General features: G+C 53.2%; 1 protein-coding gene across 2 annotated transcripts; it reads left to right on the top strand.

Moving 5' to 3' along the window:
* Window positions 1–1117: 1117 nt before the first annotated feature.
* On the top strand, window positions 1118–21851 carry LOC119976118 (class I histocompatibility antigen, F10 alpha chain-like). Of its 2 annotated transcripts, XM_038816297.1 has the most exons (6): window positions 1118–1390; window positions 1507–1785; window positions 4922–5041; window positions 6904–6936; window positions 19645–19680; window positions 21265–21851. In XM_038816297.1, exons 1-5 carry the CDS (start codon window positions 1135–1137, stop codon window positions 19674–19676), a joined length of 720 nt encoding a protein of 239 aa, XP_038672225.1. In that variant the 5' UTR covers window positions 1118–1134; the 3' UTR covers window positions 19677–19680; window positions 21265–21851. The 2 variants fall into 2 exon arrangements, with proteins under 2 accessions (XP_038672225.1, XP_038672226.1); XM_038816298.1 differs by lacking the exon at window positions 19645–19680.
* Window positions 21852–22349: the final 498 nt, after the last annotated feature.

Raw genomic sequence — 22349 nt, 5'->3', positions numbered from 1 at the left:
ACTCAGTATCCCAGCACTGACCCCTGGCTCACTGCACTCATCCCCCAGCACTGACCCCTGGGTCACTGCACTCAGTCCCCCAGCACTGACCCCTGGGACACTCCACTCAGTATCCCAGCCCTGACCCCTGGCTCACTGCACTCAGTCCATCACCCAGCACTGACCCCTGGGACACTGCACTCAGTATCCCAGCACTGACCCCTGGGACACTGCACTCAGTCCCCCAGCACTGACCCCTGGGACACTGCACTCAGTCCCCCAGCACTGACCCCTGGGACACTGCACTCAGTCCCCCGGGACACTGCACTCATCCCCCAGCACTGGCCCCTGGGACACTGCACTCAGTCAATCTCCCAGCACTGACCCCTGGGACACGGCACTCAGTCCCCCAGCACTGACCCCTGGGACACTGCACTCAGTCCATCTCCCAGCACTGACCCCTGGGACACTGCACTCAGTCCCCCAGCACTGACCCCTGGGACACTGCACTCAGTCCATCCCCCAGCACTGACCCCTGGGACACTGCACTCATTCCCCCAGCACTGACCCCTGGGACACTGCAGCTGTGAAACAGCTATAGCACTCTATAATAGAGCTTTAACACGGCTATAATGCAGCTCTGGCAGAATGGACGAGATTATCCATTCTCTTTCATCAGTGGATCCCCTCCCCTGCTGGATTTGTGACCTTGTTGGCTCGTCTCCGCTCTGACTCGGGTCTCTTTATACTCAGTGGGCATGCGGGAGGCGTCGCTAAATTGTGGGGCAGCATGTTCCTCCCCTTGGCAGCCATGATCTTCCAGCAGCTTCCTATCCCATAGGGAGGGAGCTCTGAGCAGGAGCACCCTTTAAATATGGTGTCAGGGTTACTGAAGGCCTGAGATGTTGATGGGCAGGAGAAGCTGAGCTGGCCTTCCAGCGATCCGGTATGTTCCCAATGGATTAATAATTAATGAGGTGGGAATGGGATCATACTGCAGGAAAAGAGGCTGATGGGTAAAACCTCCTTTGTGAAATCTGGGATGATTCAGACACCTTCCCCTCTGATCAGAATGTTTGTGATTGTCCATTAACTATTCCATATTGATTATTGATCCCTGTTTGTTCACTGACAGGAATCCACACTCTTCAATGGATGTGGTATGTCGAGGTCACTGAAGACGGCTCCATTCGGAGATCGATGAGGTTTGGATTTGATGGAAAGGACTTTATTAGTTTAGAGCCAGACACAAAGAGATGGGTCGCAACCAATCACATCGCAGTGAAGACTAAAGAGAAATGGGATTCGGATCAATCCTGGAACAGCTACTGGGAAACATATCTTCAAGGAATATTTGTTCAACATTTGAACAGATATTTACAAGCTGGAAAGGAATATTTTGGACGGAAAGGTATTGATTTGAGTTTTGATCCATGTTCTGATCTAACTTCACTGATCTATCAAACCGTTCTCCCATTCCATTCAGTGTCTGTCTATTGTTTGTGTTTTCACCCTTTCCCATTACAGTTCAGCCTGAAGTCTTCATCTCCAGAAGTGAGGCCAATAGTCAGTACAAGCCGCTCACTCTCTCCTGCCTGGTTACTGGGTTTTATCCTGTAGACATCGAGGTGACCTGGCTAAGGAATGGAGAGGTAATGTCTGAGACACAATCCTCGGGGCTTCGACCGAACCACGATGGGAGCCATCAGATCCAGAAAGAGATTGAAATAAATGCTGGGGATGAGGATCAATACTCCTGTCAAATTGAACACAGCAGCCTGGCAGAGCCCAAGCTCCATCAGTGGGGTAAGGAACAGTACTGGATGTGTGTGTGTGTGTGATTATGTATGTGCATGCATCTGTGTGTGTGTGTGTGCGTACGTCTACATGCAATATATGCAATATATACAGTCTATTCAGTCTGTTTTACGATTCATGAGATAATGGATTATTTTGGCCTCAGTTCTATTTATGAGCATCAGGAATGAGAAGAGGAACCGATCATCAAGCCGACCTTCCCAGCGAGTTCATAGAACAGTGCAGAAAGAGGCCATTCAGCCCATCATCCCTACACTGATCCTACCGAGGCCCGCTCCCCATCCCTGTGATTGCATCCAATCTTTGGGCACTAAGGGGCAATTTAGCAGGGCAAATCCACCTAACCTGAGCATCTTTGGACAGTGGGAGGAAACTGGAGTACCCGCAGGAAACTCATGCAGACACAAGGAGGAAGAGCAAACACAACCTAGTCACCCAAGGGTGGAACTAAATTCGGGTCCCTGGTTCTGTGAGGCAGCAGTGCTAACCACTGTGCCACCAGGCCATCTGGGTTCAGCTAATTCCTCTCTAAGGGCGGAATTCTCCGCAAGGCCCGACGCCATCATGAAACCCGGAGAGGTTCACGACGTCATCGGAGGCCGCTCCTTGCCCCCTATTCTCTCCTCCCTCCCCCCCCCCCCCCCCCCCCCAAGCGGGCTAGGGGGGCCATGCCGTAAATCTCGGCCGCGGGGCCTTTTCGCTGGAGTTTTTGGCCTGGCGCGCTGAAAATGACGCGGCCGGCCCGCCTAATGACGTCAGCCGCGCATTCGTGGTTGCCGTCCTCCCCTCCGCTGCCCCGCAAGATGTGGCGGGCACCGATCGCGGGCCAGTCACCTCCCGAGCACGATCGTGGTGCTCACTCCCCTCTCCACACCCCACAAGCCACAAAACAGCTGCTGACGCCATGTTCACGCCGGCAGCGACCAGGTGTGGTTGCCGTCGGCGTGAACCGGTCGGGAATGGCAGGCCGCTCGGCCCATCCGGGTCGGAGAATCGCGGGTTGCCATGAAAAACGGCGGTTTTGGAAGGGGGTGCCAGAGCGGCCCTCCCGCGATTCTCCCACCTGCGTGGCAGCGGAGAATCGCGCTCTAAGGGTGCGATTCTCCGCCCCCCACGACCGGTCGGAGAATAGCGGGAGGGCCTTTTTGACATTTTTCCTGACCTCCCGCTATTCTCCCCCCCCCCCCCACACCCGCCCCACGACACGAATCGCTGCTCGCTGTTTTTTTACGGCGAGCAGCGATTCTCCCCTAGCCGATGGGCCGATTTCCCAGGCCTTTACGGCCGTTTTCACGAACGGCAACACACCTGCTTTCACCGTTCGTGAAAACGGCCACAAAGTGCCGTTCTGGGTAACCATGGCACCGATTGGCACGGCCGCGATTGCCATGGACCTGTGATCGGTGCCCACCGATCGCGGGCAGCGGGTCCGAACCACGCGCACTCTTTGTTCCTCCGCCGCCCCGCTGGATCAGTTCACGGGACGGCTGATGGGCATACCGGCCCGCGCATGTGCGGGTTTCACGCATGTGCACGATGACGTCATCCGCGGATGCGCGGGTTGGAGCTATCCAATCCGCGCATGCGCGGCTGACGTCATCGCGCGCGGCTGACGTCATCGCGCGCGTCAGCCGCCGTTAACTTTGGCGCGTGGGCTTAGCACAGTTCGCTAAGCCTGCGATGCCGTGGTTCACGGGGTCCCGTTGCTAGCCCCGACCGGGGAGCAGAATCGGCTCCCGGGAGGGGGCGCGGAGGCTGCCGTGAAACACGGCCGGTTTCACGGCAGCCTTCACGACTCTCCGCATTTGCGGAGAATCGCGCCCTAAGTGTCTGGAACTCAATCTCTGGACATTTGTGATGGATTCTCTCACTTATTCCATGAGTTGTCCATGGTGGCTTCACTGCAGTCGATTAGGACTAAGTTCTGTGTTGGATTGCACCTAGTGCTTCTTTTGAAGCGTTTGTTCTGTTTCTCTGTTGTTTTCCTCATTATCAGCTCAGCCCAGTTTCCTGTGGTCAGTTTATTCCTCATCCCTTTGAAGTTTGATGTGAAAACCCATCAGTGATGCTGCATCCTGGGCCGTACAATAGGCGGAATTCTCCAACCCCCCAGGGGTTCGGAGAATCACCAAGGGCCGGCGTCAATCCCACCCCCTCCGTGTTCCGAATTGTCTGCCCCCCGAGATTTGGCGTGGGTGGGAATTGTGCCGCGCCGGTCGGCGGGCACCCCGCGGCGATTCTCCAGCCCGCGATGGGCCGAAGTCTTGCCACTGACAGGCCTTTCCCGCCGACGTGGTTTAAACCACCTCTGGTACCGGCGGGATTGGCGGCGCAGGGCGGGCTCCGGGGTCCTGGGGGGAGGGGGGTGATCTGACCCCGGGGGATGCCCCCACGGTGGCATGGCCCATGATCGGGGCCCACCTCTTCTTCTTCCGCCCCAACCATGGCTTTCACCATGGCGGAGGCGGAAGAGACCCCCTCCCCTGCGCATGTGCCGGTATGACGTCAGCAGCCGTTGACGCTCCGGCGCATGCGTGGACTTACAGCGGCCGGCAAAGGCCTTTTGGCCCCAGCTGCCGGTGCACCAAAGGCCGTCCGTGCCGGCCAGCGGGGCGCCAACCACTCCGGCGCGGGCCATTGGAATTCTGCACCTTTGGGGAGGCTCGATGCCGGAGTGGTTGATGCCACTCCAATACACCGGGGCCCCCCGTCCCGCTGGGTAGGGGAGAATCCCGCCCCTTTGGGGAGGCTCGATGCCGGAGTGGTTGATGCCACTCCAATACACCGGGGCCCCCCGCCCCGCTGGGTAGGGGAGAATCCGGCCCAATGTAACCCTGGAGATTGAGCAAGGACAGGACACAGAGACATTGGGGAGAATTAGAACTGAACTGGCCGGGAAGGTAACCCACGGGATTGGGAAAACACGGCTTTGACACCCCCATCAATGGGAATCTTTAGTGACTTCACTGGAGAGTGAAATCGGGCGAGTGTACAACCAACGTTCCCACCAATCCCATCAATTCCCAATGGGCGGCTTCAGTTCAAATTGTCCCCAATTAACACAGAACTGGGAATGGATCCGGGAAGAGAGAGACAATCCTCATATTATTCACATCTGTTTCAGAATTCCCAGGAAACAGTGGGGGACGCACCCATCTTGAAATTATAATTGGATCAGTCATCATTGTACTGGCTGTTATGTTCGGAATAATTGGAATAATCATCTGGAAAAGACATCAGAGAGGTAAGTATCAGAGAGAGGGGAATGTGGAACTGAGGGGACAGAGTGAGTGTGGAGGGATTCCCAGTACTGGGAGTACAGGACACTGAGAGGGGAGAGAGAGGGGAATGTAGAACTGAGGGGACAGAGTGAGTGTGGGGGAATCCCCAGTACTGGGAGTACAGTACACCGAGAGGGGAGAGAGAGGGGAATGTAGAACTGAGGGGACAGAGTGAGTGTGGGGGGAATCCCCAGTACTGGGAGTACAGGACACTGAGAGAGGAGAGAGAGGGGAATGTAGAACTGAGGGGACAGAGTGAGTGTGGGGGGATCCCCAGTACTGGGAGTACAGGACACTGAGAGGAGAGAGAGAGGGGAATGTAGAACTGAGGGGACAGAGTGAGTATGGGTGAATCCCCAGTACTGGGAGTACAGGACACTGAGAGGGGAGAGAGAGAGAGGGGAATGTAGAACTGAGGGGACAGAGTGAGTGTGGGCGGAATCCCCAGTACTGGGAGTACAGGACACTGAGAGGGGAGAGAGAGAGAGAGGGGAATGTAGAACTGAGGGGACAGAGTGAGTGTGGGGGAATCCCCAGTACTGGGAGTACAGGACACTGAGAGGGGAGAGAGAGAGAGAGGGGAATGTAGAACTGAGGGGACAGAGTGAGTGTGGGGGGAATCCCCAGTACTGGGCGTACAGGACACTGAGAGGGGAGAGAGAGAGAGAGGGGAATGTAGAACTGAGGGGACAGAGTGAGTGTGGGGGGAATCCCCAGTACTGGGAGTACAGGGCACTGAGAGGGGAGAGAGAGAGGGGAATGTAGAACTGAGGGGACAGAGTGAGTGTGGGGGAATCCCCAGTACTGGGAGTACAGGACACTGAGAGGGGAGAGAGAGGGGAATGTAGAACTGAGGGGACAGAGTGAGTGTGGGGGGAATCCCCAGTACTGGGAGTACAGGACACTGAGAGGGGAGAGAGAGGGGAATGTAGAACTGAGGGGACAGAGTGAGTGTGGGGGAATCCCCAGTACTGGGCGTACAGGACACTGAGAGGGGAGAGAGAGGGGAATGTAGAACTGAGGGGACAGAGTGAGTGTGGGGGGAATCCCCAGTACTGGGAGTACAGGACACTGAGAGGGGAGAGAGAGGGGAATGTAGAACTGAGGGGACAGAGTGAGTGTGGGGGAATCCCCAGTACTGGGAGTACAGGACACTGAGAGGGGCTAGAGAGAGAGAGAGGGGAATGTAGAACTGAGGGGACAGAGTGAGTGTGGGGAAATCCCCAGTACTGGGAGTACAGGACATTGAGAGGGGAGAGGGAGGGGAATGTAGAACTGAGGGGACAGAGTGAGTGTGGGGGAATCCCCAGTACTGGGAGTACAGGACACTGAGAGGGGAGAGAGAGAGAGAGAGGGGAATGTAGAACTGAGGGGACAGAGTGAGTGGGGGAGAATCCCCAGTACTGGGAGTACAGGACACTGAGAGGGGAGAGAGAGGGGAATGTAGAACTGAGGGGAGAGAGTGAGTGTGGGGGAATCCCCAGTACTGGGAGTACAGGACACTGTGTTGAATGAACTGATTTAATTCCCACACACAGATACACGTATAAACACATCTTGTTCCCTGTCTGATCTTCCTTTGTGTGATCAGCCCAGACCAGGTCTAATATTGATCATTAAACCCACCACACACACTCACATCCTCACCTACTGAATATGGATGGCATGGCAGAGATCTAATGGATCTCCATAAAGTGTAAGGATGGAGGGGAGTGTGGGAATGAGTATTTCTCACACAATCTCCATTCCCTCACACTTGTTGTGTTCTCACTCTCTGATAATGGATTATTCCCCATTCTAACTGACATTTATTTTACTTCTGCAGATTCACCGAGTGTGATCTACACAACAGCTCACAGTAAGTGACTGAGGGACAGATTGTTGGGAATTAAAGAGACGGGATTGAAAATTGTCGAATTACATTCTCCTGCGAGTAACTCAGGGCTTAAACAGGGGGCACCTTCAGCCTCCGATCCCTCACCCTTTGATCCCTCACCCTCCATTCTCTCATCATCCACTCTCTGACCCTTCACTCCCTCACCCCTCACTGCCTCACCCTCTACTCCCAGAGTCAGGGCCATGAAGATTAGAAATAGCAGCAGGAAGGGGCCATATTCCACCCTCAGTAACAACCTGACTGAATCTCAACAGTAACAGGGAGATTGGAAACTGTTCTCCTGGGAACAGAGAAGGTGAAGAGGAAATTGAATTGAGGGTTTCTGGGTGATGATAGGTTTTTGTAGATGAGATGGAGAAAAATGATTCTTTCTGGTGAGTGATCAATAACTCGCGGTTATAGATTTCCAATCATTGATCCTGAGAGGAGAAGAGGAGAAAAGTTTTTCACTCTGGGAATGTGGGGATGTGGAATGTTACAGCTGGCAATGTGGTGGAAGCTGATTCCATCAATAATATTAAAAGGGAGTTGAACAGATATTGAAGATGAGGAACTCACAGGGATAAAGACAAAAAGTGAGAATCTGGGACAAAGCATGATGAGATCCCAGACCCGTGTCATGCTCCTCGTGTGCGATGTGGGAGCTCAGGGACACGTCCACTGTCCCTGGCTCCTTCACGTGCAAGAAGTGTGTTCAGTTGCAGCTCTTGTTAGACCGCTTGACGGCTCTGGAGCTGCGGATGGACTCACTTTGGAGCATCCGCGATGCTGAGGAGGTCGTGGATAGCACGTTTAGCGAGTTGGTCACACCGCAGGTGAAGGTTACTGAGGGAGATAGAAAATGGGTGACCAAAAGAAAGAGCAAGAGTAGGAAGGCAGTGCAGGTGTCCCCTGCGGTCATCTCCCTGCAAAACAGATACACCGCTTTGGATACTGTTGAGGGAGATGGCTCACCAGGGGAAGGCAGCAGCAGCCAGGTTCATGGCACCGTGGCTGGCTCTGCTGCACAGCAGGGCAGGAAGAAAAATGGCAGGGCTATAGTGATAGGGGACTCGATCGTAAGGGGAATAGACAGGCGGTTCTGTGGACGCAATCGAGACTCCAGGATGGTATGTTGCCTCCCTGGTGCAAGGGTCAAGGATTTCTCGGAGCGGCTGCAGGACATTCTGGGGGGGGGAGGGTGAACAGCCAGCTGTCGTGGTGCACATAGGCACCAACGATATAGGTAAAAAACGGGATGAGGTCCTACAAGCGGAATTCAGGGAGTTAGGAGTTAAACTAAAAAGTAGGACCTCAAAGGTAGTAATCTCAGGATTGCTACCAGTGCCACGAGCGAGTCAGAGTAGGAATGTCAGGATAGATAGGATGAATGCGTGGCTCGAGAGATGGTGCAAGAGGGAGGGATTCAAATTCCTGGGGCATTGGGACCGGTTCTGGGGGAGGTGGGACCAGTACAAACCGGACAGTCTGCACTTGGGCAGGACTGGAACCGATGTCCTAGGGGGGGTGTTTTCTAGAGCTGTTGGGGAGGGTTTAAACTAATGTGGCAGGGGGATGGGAACCAATGCTGGAAGTTGGAAGGTAGTAAAACAGGGACAGAAACAAAAGGAAGTAAGGGGAAAAGTGCAAGGCAGAGAAGACATAGTCAGAAATCCATAAGGGCGACAGTACAAGGTACAGTGACTGAGGGGAGCACAGTGAATAGGCCCAGTAATAACAAAAGGAATAAAACTGGAGATGTTAAGATTCAAAACAGAGGTAAAAAAACCAACATAAGTGTACTTTACCTGAATGCTCGTAGTATTCGGAATAAAGTAAATGAGTTGGTGGCACAAATCATCGTAAATGACTATGATTTAGTGGCCATTACTGAAACATGGTTAAAGGATGGTCACGACTGGGAGTTAAATATCCGAGGGTATCAAACTATTCGGAAGGACAGAGTGGATGGTAAGGGAGGTGGTGTTGCTCTGTTATTTAAGGATGACATCCGGGCAATAGTAAGGGATGAAATCGGTGCTATGGAGGATAAGGTTGAATCCATTTGGGTGGAAATCAGGAATAGTAAGACGAAAAAGTCACTGATAGGAGTAGTCTATCGGCCACCAAATAGTAACGTTATGGTGGGGCAGGCAATAAACAAAGAAATAACTGATGCATGTAGAAATGGTACAGCAGTTATCATGGGGGATTTTAATCTACATGTCGATTGGTTTAACCAGGTCGGTCAAGGCAACCGTGAGGAGGAGTTTATAGAATGTATCCGCGATAGTTTCTTAGAACAGTATGTAATGGAACCTACGAGGGAACAAGCGGTCCTAGATCTTGTCCTGTGTAATGAGACAGGATTGATTCATGATCTCATAGTTAGGGATCCTCTCGGAAGGAGCGATCACAATATGGTGGAATTTAAAATACAGATGGAGGGTGAGAAAGTAAAATCAAATACTAGTGTTTTGTGTTTAAACAAAGGAGATTACAAGGGGATGAGAGAAGAACTAGCTAAGGTAGACTGGGAGCTAAGACTTTATGGTGGAACAGTTGAGGAACAGTGGAGAACCTTCCAAGCGATTTTTCACAGTGCTCAGCAAAGGTTTATACCAACAAAAAGGAAGGACGGAAGAAAGAGGGAAAATCGACCGTGGATATCTAAGGAAATAAGGGAGAGTATCAAATTGAAGGAAAAATCATATAAAGTGGCAAAGATTGCTGGGAGATTAGAGGACTGGGAAATCTTTAGGGGGCAACAGAAAGCTACTAAAAAAGCTATAAAGAAGAGTAAGATAGAGTATGAGAGTAAACTTGCTCAGAATATAAAAACAGACAGTAAAAGTTTTTACAAATATATAAGACAAAAAACAGTGGCTAAGGTAAATATTGGTCCTTTAGAGGATGAGAAGGGAGTTTTAATAATGGGAAATGAGGAAATGGCTGAGGAACTGAACAGGTTTTTTGGGTCGGTCTTCACAGTGGAAGACACAAATAACATGCCAGCGACTGATAGAAATGAGGCTATGACAGGTGAGGACCTTGAGAGGATTGTTATCACTAAGGAGGGAGTGATGGGCAAGCTAATGGGGCTAAAGGTAGACAAGTCTCCTGGCCCTGATGGAATGCATCCCAGAGTGCTAAAAGAGATGGCTAGGGAAATTGCAGATGCACTAGTGATAATTTACCGAAATTCACTAGACTCTGGGGTGGTCCCGGTGGATTGGAAATTAGCAAACGTGACGCCACTGTTTAAAAAAGGAGGTAGGCAGAAAGCAGGAAATTATAGGCCAGTGAGTTTAACTTCGGTAATAGGGAAGATGCTGGAATCTATCATCAAGGAAGAAATTGCGAGGCATCTGGATAGAAATTGTCCCATTGGGCAGACGCAGCATGGGTTCGTAAAAGGCAGGTCGTGCCTAACTAATTTAGTGGAATTTTTTGAGGACATTACCAGTGCAGTAGATAACGGGGAGCCGATGGATATGGTATATCTGGATTTCCAGAAAGCCTTTGACAAGGTGCCACACAAAAGGTTGCTGCATAAGATAAAGATGCATGGCATTAAGGGTAAAGTAGTAGCATGGATAGAGGATTGGTTAATTAATAGAAAGCAAAGAGTTGGGATAAATGGGTGTTTCTCTGGTTGGCAATCAGTAGCTAGTGGTGTCCCTCAGGGATCCGTGTTGGGCCCACAATTGTTCACAATTTACATTGATGATTTGGAGTTGGGGACCAAGGGCAATGTGTCCAAGTTTGCAGATGACACTAAGATGAGTGGTAAAGCGAAAAGTGCAGAGGATACTGGAAGTCTGCAGAGGGATTTGGATAGGTTAAGTGAATGGGCTCGGGTCTGGCAGATGGAATAGAATGTTGACAAATGTGAGGTTATCCATTTTGGTAGGAATAACAGCAAACGGGATTATTATTTAAACGATAAAATATTAAAGCATGCCGCTGTTCAGAGAGACTTGGGTGTGCTAGTGCATGAGTCACAGAAGGTTGGTTTACAAGTGCAACAGGTGATTAAGAAGGCAAATGGAATTTTGTCCTTCATTGCTAGAGGGATGGAGTTTAAGACTAGGGAGGTTATGTTGCAATTGTATAAGGTGTTAGTGCGGCCACACCTGGAGTATTGTGTTTAGTTTTGGTCTCCTTACTTGAGAAAGGACATACTGGCGCTGGAGGGTGTGCAGAGGAGATTCACTAGGTTAATCCCAGAGCTGAAGGGGTTGGATTATGAGGAGAGGTTGAGTAGACTGGGACTGTACTCGTTGGAATTTAGAAGGATGAGGGGGGATCTTATAGAAACATTTAAAATTATGAAGGGAATAGATAGGATAGATGCGGGCAGGTTGTTTCCACTGGCGGGTGACAGCAGAACTAGGGGGCATAGCCTCAAAATAAGGGGAAGTAGATTTAGAACTGAGTTTAGGAGGAACTTCTTCACCCAAAGGGTTGTGAATCTATGGAATTCCTTGCCCAGTGAAGCAGTTGAGGCTCCTTCATTACATGTTTTTAAGGTAAAGATAGATAGTTTTTTGAAGAATAAAGGGATTAAGGGTTATGGTGTTCGGGCCGGAAAGTGGAGCTGAGTCCACAAAAGATCAGCCATGATCTAATTGAATGGCGGAGCAGGCTCGAGGTGCCAGATGGCCTACTCCTGCTCCTAGTTCTTATGTTCTTATGTTCTTATGTTCTCTCAAAGGGGCAGCACAGCTAGATGGGCAGAATGGTTTCCTTCAGTGATTTTCAGGGATTTTGCTTCAACTCGATTCCAATTCTTCTTTACTACATCATTCCCAGTTTCCTTGCTGCCCCTCAGTGCTCCAGAATCGCTGGATCCCAGTGCGGACCGTTCTCACTGCCTGATCATCCAGAATCAGTTGGAGAAACAGTTCCAAAGATTCACAAATATCAGAGAGAAGACATTTCTCATCATCTTAGCTCTCTCCCTCAGCCTCTACTCTCTCCACCTTCACTCCATCTCCATAACCCTCCACTCACTCACCCTCTACCCTCTCACTGTCCACTCCAACACCCAGCACTCCCTCATCCTCTACTTCCTCACTCTCCATTCCCACACCCTCCACTGCTTCCTCTTCGACTCTTTCCCTCACTTTTCCTCGCCCTTGACTCCCTTGCCCTCCACTCCCTCACCCTCCACTCTCTTACTATCCACTCCATCATCCACCACTTCCTCACCCTCCATTCCTTCAACGTCCATTCCCTTGCCTCCACTCTCTAACCCTCCACTCCACCCCAAATTCCCTCAGCCACCCCTCCCTCACCATCCAGGTCCTTCGCACTTCACTCTCTCACCCTCCACTCCCTCACACTGCACTCTCTCACCCTCCACTCCCTCACACTGCACTCTCTCACCCTCCACTCCCTCACAGTGCACTCTCTCACCCTCCACTCCCTCACAGTGCACTCTCTCACCCTCCACTCCCTCACAGTGCACTCTCTCACCCTCCACTCCCTCACAGTGCACTCGCTCACCCTCCACTCTCTCACAGTGCACTCTCTCACCCTCCACTCCCTCACAATGCACTCGCTCTCACTCCAATCCCTCACACTGCACTCTCTCACAGTGTACCCTCACACTGCACTCACTCACCCTCCACTCCCTCACAGTGCACTCTCTCACCCTCCACTCCCTCACAGTGCACTCGCTCACCCTCCACTCCCTCACAGTGTACTCTCACCCCCCACTCCCTCACACTGCACACTCTCACCCTCCACTCCGCACACTGCACACTCTCACCCTCCACTCCGCACACTCTCACCCTCCACTCCCTCACACTGCACTCTCCCACCCTCCACTCCCTCACACTGCCTCTCTCACCCTCCACTCCCACACACTGCACTCGCTCACCCTCCACTCCCTCACAGTGTACTCTCTCACCCTCCACTCCCTCACAGTGCACTCTCTCACCCTCCACTCCGCACACTGCACTCTCTCACCCTCCACTCTCTCACACTCCACTCCCTCACAGTGCACTCTCTCACCCTCCACTCCGCACACTGCACTCGCTCACCCTCCACTCCCGCACAGTGTACTCTCTCACCCTCCACTCCCTCACAGTGCACTCTCTCACCCTCCACTCCGCACACTGCACTCTCTCACCCTCCACTCTCTCACACTCCACTCCCTCACAGTGCACTCTCTCACCCTCCACTCCCTCACAGTGCACTCTCTCACCCTCCACTCCCTCACAGTGCACTCTCACCCTCCACTCCCTCACACTGCACACTCTCACCCTGCACTCCCTCACAATGCACTCTCTCACCGTCCACTCCCTCACAAAGCACTCTCTCATCCTCGACTCCCTCACACTGCACTCTCTCACCCTCCACTCCCTCACACTCCACTGCCTCACACTCCACTCCCTCACAGTGCAATCTCTCACCCTCCACTCGCTCACCCTCCACTCCCTCACAGTGCACTCTCTCACCCTCCACTCCCTCACACTGCACTCTCTCACCCTCCACTCCCTCACAGTGCACTCACTCATGCTCCACTCCGTCACACTGCACTCTCTCACCCTCCACTCCCTCACACTGCACTCACTCATCGTCCACTCCCTCGCACTGCACTCTCTCACCCTCCACTCCCTCACACTGCACTCTCTCACCCTCCACTCCCTCACACTGTACTCTCTCACCCTCCACTCCCTCACACTGCACTCTCTCACCCTCCACTCCCTCACACTGCACTCTCACACCCTCCACTCCCTCGCAGTGCACTCTCTCACCTCCACTCCCTCACTCTGCACTCTCTCACCCTCCACTCACTCACACTGCACTCTCTCACCCTCCACTCCCTCAGAGTGAAATCGCTCACCCTCCACTCCCTCGCAGTGCACTCTCTCACCCTCCACACCCTCACTGCACTTGCTCACCCTCCACTCCCTCACACTTCACTCGCTCACCCTCCACCCTCACAGTGCACTCTCTCACCCTCCACTCTCTCACAGTGCACTCTCTCCCACTCTACTCCCTCACACTGCACTCTCTCACCCTCCACTCCCTCACACTGCACTCCCTCACCCTCCATTCCCTCACAGTGCACTCTCTCACCCTCCACTCCCTCACACTGCACTCCCTCACCCTCCATTCCCTCACAATGCACTCTCTCACCCTCCATTCCCTCACAGTGCACTCTCTCACCCTCCACTCACTCACAGTGCACTCTCTCACCCTCCACTCCCTCACACTGCACTCTCCCACACTCCACACCCTCACAGTACACTCTCCCACCCTCCACTCCCTCACACTGCACTCACTCATCCTCCACTCCGTCGCACTGCACTCACTCACCCTTCACTCCCTCACACAGCACTCTCACCCTCCACACCCTCACAGTGCACTCTCCCACACTCCACTCCCTCGCAGTGCACACTCTCACCTTCCACTCCCTCACAGTGCACTCTCTCACCCTCCACTCCCTCACAGTGCACTCGCTCATCACTCACTACCACTGAACTCTCCACCCTACTCCCTCGCAGTGCACTCTCCACCCTCCACTCCCTCACAGTGCACTCTCACCTCCACTCCCTCACAGTGCACTCTCTCACCCTCCACTCCCTCACACTGCACGCTCACCCTCCACTCCCTCACACTGCACTCTCTCCCTCCACTCCCTCACAGTGCACTCTCTACCCTCCACTCCCTCACAGTGCACTCTCTCACCCTCCACCCTCACACTGCACTCGCTCACCCTCCACTCCCTCACACTGCACTCTCTCACCCTCCACTCCCTCACAGTGCACTCTCACCCTCCACTCCGCACACTGCACTCGCTCACCCTCCACTCCCTCACAGTGCACTCTCTCACCTCCACTCCCTCACACTGCACTCGCTCACCCTCCACTCCGCACACTGCACTCGCTCACCCTCCACTCCGCACACTGCACTCTCTCACCCTCCACTCTCTCACACTCCACTCCCTCACAGTGCACTCTCTCACCTGCACTCCCTCACAGTGCACTCTCACCCTCCACTCCCTCACACTGCACACTCTCACCCTCCACTCCCTCACACTGCACTCTCTCACCCTCCACTCCTTCACACTGCACTCTCTCACCGTCCACTCCCTCACAAAGCACTCTCTCATCCTCGACTCCCTCACACTGCACTCTCTCACCCTCCACTCCCTCACACTCCACTGCCTCACACTCCACTCCCTCACAGTGCAATCTCTCACCCTCCACTCGCTCACCCTCCACTCCCTCACAGTGCACTCTCTCACCTCCACTCCTCACACTGCACTCTCTCACCCTCCACTCCCTCACAGTGCACTCACTCACCCTCCACTCCCTCACACTGAACTCTCTCACCCTCCACTCCCTCACACTGCACTCGCTCACCCTCCACTCCCTCACACTGAACTCTCTCACCCTCCACTCCCTCACACTGCACTCTCTCACCCTCCACTCCCTCACACTGTACTCTCTCACCCTCCACTCCCTCACACTGCACTCTCACACCCTCCACTCCCTCGCAGTGCACTCTCTCACCCTCCACTCCCTCACTCTGCACTCTCTCACCCTCCACTCACACACACTGCACTCTCTCACCCTCCACTCCCTCAGAGTGAAATCGCTCACCCTCCACTCCCTCACAGTGCACTCTCCCACCCTCCACTCCCTCACACTGCACTCACTCATCCTCCACTCCCTCACCCTGCACTCTCTCACCCTCCAATCTCCCTCACTGCACTCACTCACCCTCCACTCCCTCACACTGCACTCTCTCACCTTCCACTCCCTCACAGTGCACTCTCCCACCCTCCACTCCCTCACACTGCACTCACTCATCCTCCACTCCGTCGCACTGCACTCACTCACCCTCCACTCCCTCACCCTGCACTCTCTCACCCTCCAATCTCCCTCACTGCACTCACTCACCCTCCACTCCCACACACTGCACTCTCTCACCCTCCACTCCCTCACAGTGCACTCTCCCACCCTCCACTCCCTCACACTGCACTCACTCATCCTCCACTCCGTCGCACTGCACTCACTCACCCTCCACTCCCTCACCCTGCACTCTCTCACCCTCCAATCTCCCTCACTGCACTCACTCACCCTCCACTCCCACACACTGCACTCTCTCACCCTCCACTCCCTCACAGTGCACTCTCCCACCCTCCATTCCCTCACAGTGCACTCTCTCACCCTCCACTCACTCACACTGCACTCTCCCACACTCCACACCCTCACAGTACACTCTCCCACCCTCCACTCCCTCACACTGCACTCACTCATCCTCCACTCCGTCGCACTGCACTCACTCACCCTTCACTCCCTCACAGTGCACTCTCACCCTCCACACCCTCACACAGCTCTCTCTCACCCTCCACTCCCTCACACTGCACTCTCCCACCCTCCACTCCCACAGAGCACTCACTCACCCTCCACTCCCTCACACTGCACTCTCTCACCCTCCACTCCCTCACACTGCACTCTCCCACCCTCCACTCCCTCACACTGCACTCTCTCACCCTCCACTCCCTTACACTGCACTCACTCACCCTCCACTCCCTCGCAGTGCACTCTCTCATCTTCCACTCCCTCACACTGCACTCTCACCCTCCACTCCCTCACACTGCACTCTGTCACCCTCCACTCACTCACACTGCACTCTCTCACCCTCCACTCCCACACACTGCACTCTCTCACCCTCCACTCCCTCACAGTGCACTCTCTCACCCTCCACTCCCTCACAGTGCACTCTCTCACCCTCCACTCCCTCACAGTGCACTCTCTCACCCTCCACTCCCTCACACTGCACTCTCCCACCCTCCACTCCCTCAGTGCACTCTCTCACCCTCCACTCTCTCACAGTGCACTCGCTCTCCTCCAATCCCTCACACTGCACTCCCTCACCCTCCACTCCCTCACAGTGCACTCTCTCACCCTCCACTCCCTCAGTGCACTCGCTCACCCTCCACTCCCTCACAGTGTACTCTCAGCCCCCACTCCCTCACACTGCACTCTCTCACCCTCCACTCCCTCACATTGCACTCTCTCACCTCCACTCCCTCACAGTGCACTCTCTCACCCTCCACTCCCTCACAGTGCCCTCTCCCACCCTCCACTCCCTCACACTGCCTCTCTCACCCTCCACTCCCTCACACTGCATTCGCTCACCCTCCACTCCCTCACAGTGTACTCTCTCACCCTCCACTCCCTCAGAGTGCACTCTCTCGCCCTCCACTCCGCACACTGCACTCTCTCACCCTCCACTCCCTCAGAGTGCACTCTCTCGCCCTCCACTCCCTCACACTGCACTCTCTCACCCTCCACTCTCTCACCCTCCACTCACTCACAGTGCACTCTCTCACCCTCCACTCCGCACACTGCACTCTCTCACCCTCCACTCCCTCACTGCACTCTCTCACCCTCCACTCCCTCACAGTGCACTCTCTCACCCTCCACTCCCTCACAGTGCACTCTCTCACCCTCCACTCCCTCACAGTGCACTCTCTCACCCTCCACTCCCTCACATTGCACTCTCTCACCCTCCACTCCCTCACAGTGCACTTTCTCACCCTCCACTCCCTCACAGTGCGCTCTCTCACCCTCCACTCCCTCACACTGCACTCTCTCACACTCCACTCCCTCACAGTGCACTCTCTCACCCTCCACTCCCTCACTGCACTCTCTCACCCTCCACTCCCTCGCATTGCACACTCTCCCCGTCCACTCCCTCACAGTGCACTCTCTCACCCTCCACTCACTCACAGTCAACTCTCTCACCCTCCACTCCCTCATACTGCACTCTCTCACCCTCCCCTCCCTCACACTGCACTCTCTCACCCTCCACTCCCTCACACTGCACTCTCTCACCCTCCACTCCCTCACTCTGCACTCTCTCACCCTCCACTCACTCACACTGCACTCTCTCACCCTCCACTCCCTCACAAAGCACTCTCTCACCCTCCAATCCCTCATACTGCACTCTCTCACCCTCCACTCCCTCACACTGCACTCTCTCACCCTCCACTCCCTCACAAAGCACTCTCTCACCCTCCACTCCCTCACACTGCACTTTCTCACCCTCCACTCCCTCACACTGCACTTTCTCACCCTCCACTCGCTCACCCTCCACTCCCTCACACTGCACTCTCTGACACTCCACTCCCTCACACTCCACTCCCTCGCAGTGCAATCTCTCACCCTCCAGTCGGTCACCCTCCACTCCCTCACAGTCCACTCTCTCACCCTCCACTCCCTCACAGTGCACTCTCTCACCCTCCACTCCTTCACACTGCACTCTCTCACCCTCCACTCCCTCACAGTGCACTCTCTCACCCTCCACTCCATCACACTGCACTCACTCATCCTCCACTCCGTCGCACTGCACTCTCTCACCCTCCACTCCCTCACACTGCACTCGCTCACCACTCCCTCACACTGCACTCTCTCACCCTCCACTCCCTCACAGTGCACTCTACCACCCTCCACTCCCTCATACTGCACTTGCTCACCCTCCACTCCCTCACACTGCACTCTCCCACCCTCCAGCCCTCACAGTGCACTTGCTCACCCTCCACTCCCACAGTGCACTCTCACCCTCCACTCCCTCACAGTGCACTCTCTCACCCTCCACTCCCTCACACTGCACTCGCTCACCCTCCACTCCCACACACTGCACTCGCTCACCCTCCACTCCCACAGTGCACTCTCTCACCCTCCACACCCTCACTGCACTCTCTCACCCTCCACTCCCTCACACTGCACTCTCTCACCCTCCACTCCCTCCACTGTACTCACTCACACGCACTCTCTCACCCTCCACTCTCCTCACACTTGCCTCTCTCACCCTCCACTCCCTCACGTGCACTTTCTCACCCTCCTCCACTCCCTCACAATCACTCTCTCACACCCTCCACTCCATCACACTGCACTCTCTCACCCTCCACTCTCTCACACTGCACTCGCTCACCCTCCACTCCCTCACAATGCACTCGCTCACGCTCCACTCCCTCACACTGCACTCTCTCACCCTCCACTTCCCCACCCTCCACTCCCTCACAGTGAGCTCTCTCACCCTCCACTCCCTCACAGTGTACTCTCTCACCCTCCACTCTCTCACACTGCACTCTCTCACCCTCCACTCTCTCACCCTCCACTCTCTCAGTGCACTCGCTCACCCTCCACTCCCTCACACTGCATTTTCTCACCCTCCACTCCCTCACACTGCACTCTCTCACTCACCCTCCACACACCCTCACTGCACCATCGCTCACCCTTCACTCACTCACCCGCCACTCCATCACACTGCACTCACTCACCCCCTCCACTCTCTCACCCTCCACTCCCTCCCATGCACTCTCTCACCCTCCACTCCCTCACCCTCCACTCCCTCACACTGCACTCGCTCACCCTCCACTCCCTCAGTGCACTCGCTCGCCCTCCACTCCCTCACACTGCACTATCTCACCCTCCACTCCCTCATACTGCACTCGCTCATCCTCCACTCCCTCACACTGCACTCTCTCACCCTCCACTCCCTCACAGTGCACTCACTCACCCTCCATTCTGTCTCTGTTCATATTTACCAGGTGTGAGTCCGTTTAATAGTTTATACTGATGAAATCCTGAGTCCAGGATAGAAAATCTCATTTCCTTGATTTTACATTTTATTCCATTTTTGTTATTATTTTCTCAGCATCTGATGTCCCTGTTCCGGAAGCTTCTTAATTCAGTAAGTGAAATTTTAATTCATCTCCCATTTACATCACTCCCTTCTAACTCTGTCTCACTCTCCCAGACACTGTTAAAACCTGTCAGACTAATTTCACTCCCTCCTGACCCTGTCTCACCCTCCCAGACACTGTTAAACCTGTCAGACTAATTTCACTCCCTCCTGGCCCTGTCTGACCCTCCCAGACACTGTTAAACCTATCAGACTAATTTCACTCCCTCCTGACCCTGTCTCACTCTCCCAGACACTGTTAAACCTGTCAGACTAATTTCACTCCCTCCTGACCCTGTCTCACTCTCCCAGACACTGTTAAACCTGTCAGACTAATTTCACTCCCTCCTGACCCTGTCTCACTCTCCGAGACACTGTTAAACCTGTCAGACTAATTTCACTCCCTCCTGACCCTGTCTCACCCCCCCCAGACACTGTTAAACCTGTCAGACTAATTTCACTCCCTCCTGACACTGTCCCACTCTCCCAGACACTGTTAAACCTGTCAGACTAACTTCACTCCCTCCTGACCCTGTCTCACCCTCCCAGACACTGTTAAACCTGTCAGACTAATTTCACTCCCTCCTGACCCTGTCTCACCCTCCCAGACACTGTTAAACCTGTCAGACTAATTTCACTCCCTCCTGACCCTGTCTCACTCTCCCAGACACTGTTAAACCTGTCAGACTAATTTCACTCCCTCCTGACCCTGTCTCACTCTCCCAGACACTGTTAAACCTGTCAGACTAATTTCTCTCCCTCCTGACCCTGTCTCACTCTCCCAGACACTGTTAAAACCTGTCAGACTAATTTCACTCCCTCCTGACCCTGTCTCCCCTCCCAGACACTGTTAAACCTGTCAGACTAATTTCACTCCCTCCTGACCCTGTCTCACCCTCCCAGACACTGTTAAACCTGTCAGACTAATTTCACTCCCTCCTGACCCTGTCTCACTCTCCCAGACACTGTTAAACCTGTCAGACTAATTTCACTCCCTCCTGACCCTGTCTCACCCTCCCAGACACTGTTAAACCTGTCAGACTAATTTCACTCCCTCCTGACCCTGTCTCACTCTCCCAGACACTGTTAAACCTGTCAGACTAATTTCACTCCCTCCTGACCCTGTCTCACCCTCCCAGACACTGTTAAACCTGTCAGACTAATTTCACTCCCTCCTGACCCTGTCTCACTCTCCCAGACACTGTTAAACCTGTCAGACTAATTTCACTCCCTCCTGACCCTGTCTCACTCTCCCAGACATTGTTAAACCTGTCAGACTAATTTCACTCCCTCCTGACCCTGTCTCACCCTCCCAGACACTGTTAAACCTGTCAGACTAATTTCACTCCCTCCTGACCCTGAACCGATTGTCTTGTTTCTCTCCATTCCTTACCTCGTGGGTTTACTGGGCTCCACTGCAGGACATTCCCGGAGCCTCATTGATGAATAACGGGATTGGCCTGTTCTAGTGTAAACCTGGACATCATTGTCCATCCTTCCATGTCACAGCAGACACACAGAATTACAGCTCATTGTTTACACTTAGTTACTTGATGATTGAAATCGATTTTTCCTGGGAATGTGTTTCCACAGATTGAACAGTTTATCCCGGATCAATCAGATGGGACTGTGATTCATCAATTGAGACTTTTTGAATTCTGATTTATATCCAGCATCAGCAATGTGACGCCTCTCACAGTCGAAGAGATCTTCAGGGATAATTTTGCCCTTTGCCTTACTTATCATCAACATCTTGTTCGGGTCGAGTGATTAACCTGAACTGTGTAATTGTAGTGAGGAAATTCAGATGGTCAAATTATATATTGAGAGCAATCAGTCTATTTCGCACTTGAAGCACAAATCTGTCATTCATGATTAATGAGGCAATTCCTTGATTAATAAGGGTCAGGAGTTATGGGGAGAAGGCAGGATAATGGGGACGAGAAACATATCAGCCACGATCGAATGGCAGAGCAGCAGCGATGGGCCAAATGGCCTAATTCTACTCCAATGTCTGATGGTCTGATGTGATGTTATATTTACAATGTTTAATAATGTATCATTGTAAATTTTGGAACTAAAATATATTAATGTGACAAAGGCAATTATTATTTAGATCCTCAATGTTTCACGACAATTTTGGTTTCTTGTCAATAAATAATTGTCAGTGTTTGAACTGACTGAATTCTTCTTTCCTGATTTCACAAGAAAGGTTTAATTCATTCACTCAGCAGCTTGTGACCCTTGGAATGGGAACTTGTTGAGGTTCAATTCAATGGGAACTGGCTGAGTTCATCCCAAATGTCAGTATCATTCACTGCTTCCCATCAGCATTGATTCACTTATTTACAGAAAAGAAGATGACAGCGAGAGACAGAGGAGAGGAAGACGCCTCATAACGTTAGTGAATCAAACTCCAACACATTTCCCAATGAGGTGAGGGTGAAGTGTGACCAGCTTCTCAGTAATGAGAAGTGTAGAGAACCTCAGAAAGTTAGTGTCTTGGTGAGGAAGGAGGTCACAGAGACTGTGAGTGGGAACAGCTCTACGTACAAACATATGACCAAGGAACAGGAGTAGGCCACTCGGCCCCTCGAGCCTGTTCCATCTTCAATAAGATCATGGCTGATCTGATTTAAACCTCAACCCCACATTCCTGCCGACCCCAAATATCTTCT

The sequence above is a fragment of the Scyliorhinus canicula genome, chromosome 13 (genome assembly GCF_902713615.1).
Source record: "Scyliorhinus canicula chromosome 13, sScyCan1.1, whole genome shotgun sequence".
In the NCBI taxonomy this organism is placed as follows: Eukaryota; Metazoa; Chordata; class Chondrichthyes; order Carcharhiniformes; family Scyliorhinidae; genus Scyliorhinus; species Scyliorhinus canicula.
The sequence above is the reverse complement of the archived record's forward strand: the minus strand, read 5'-3'. Positions and strand labels throughout refer to the sequence as shown.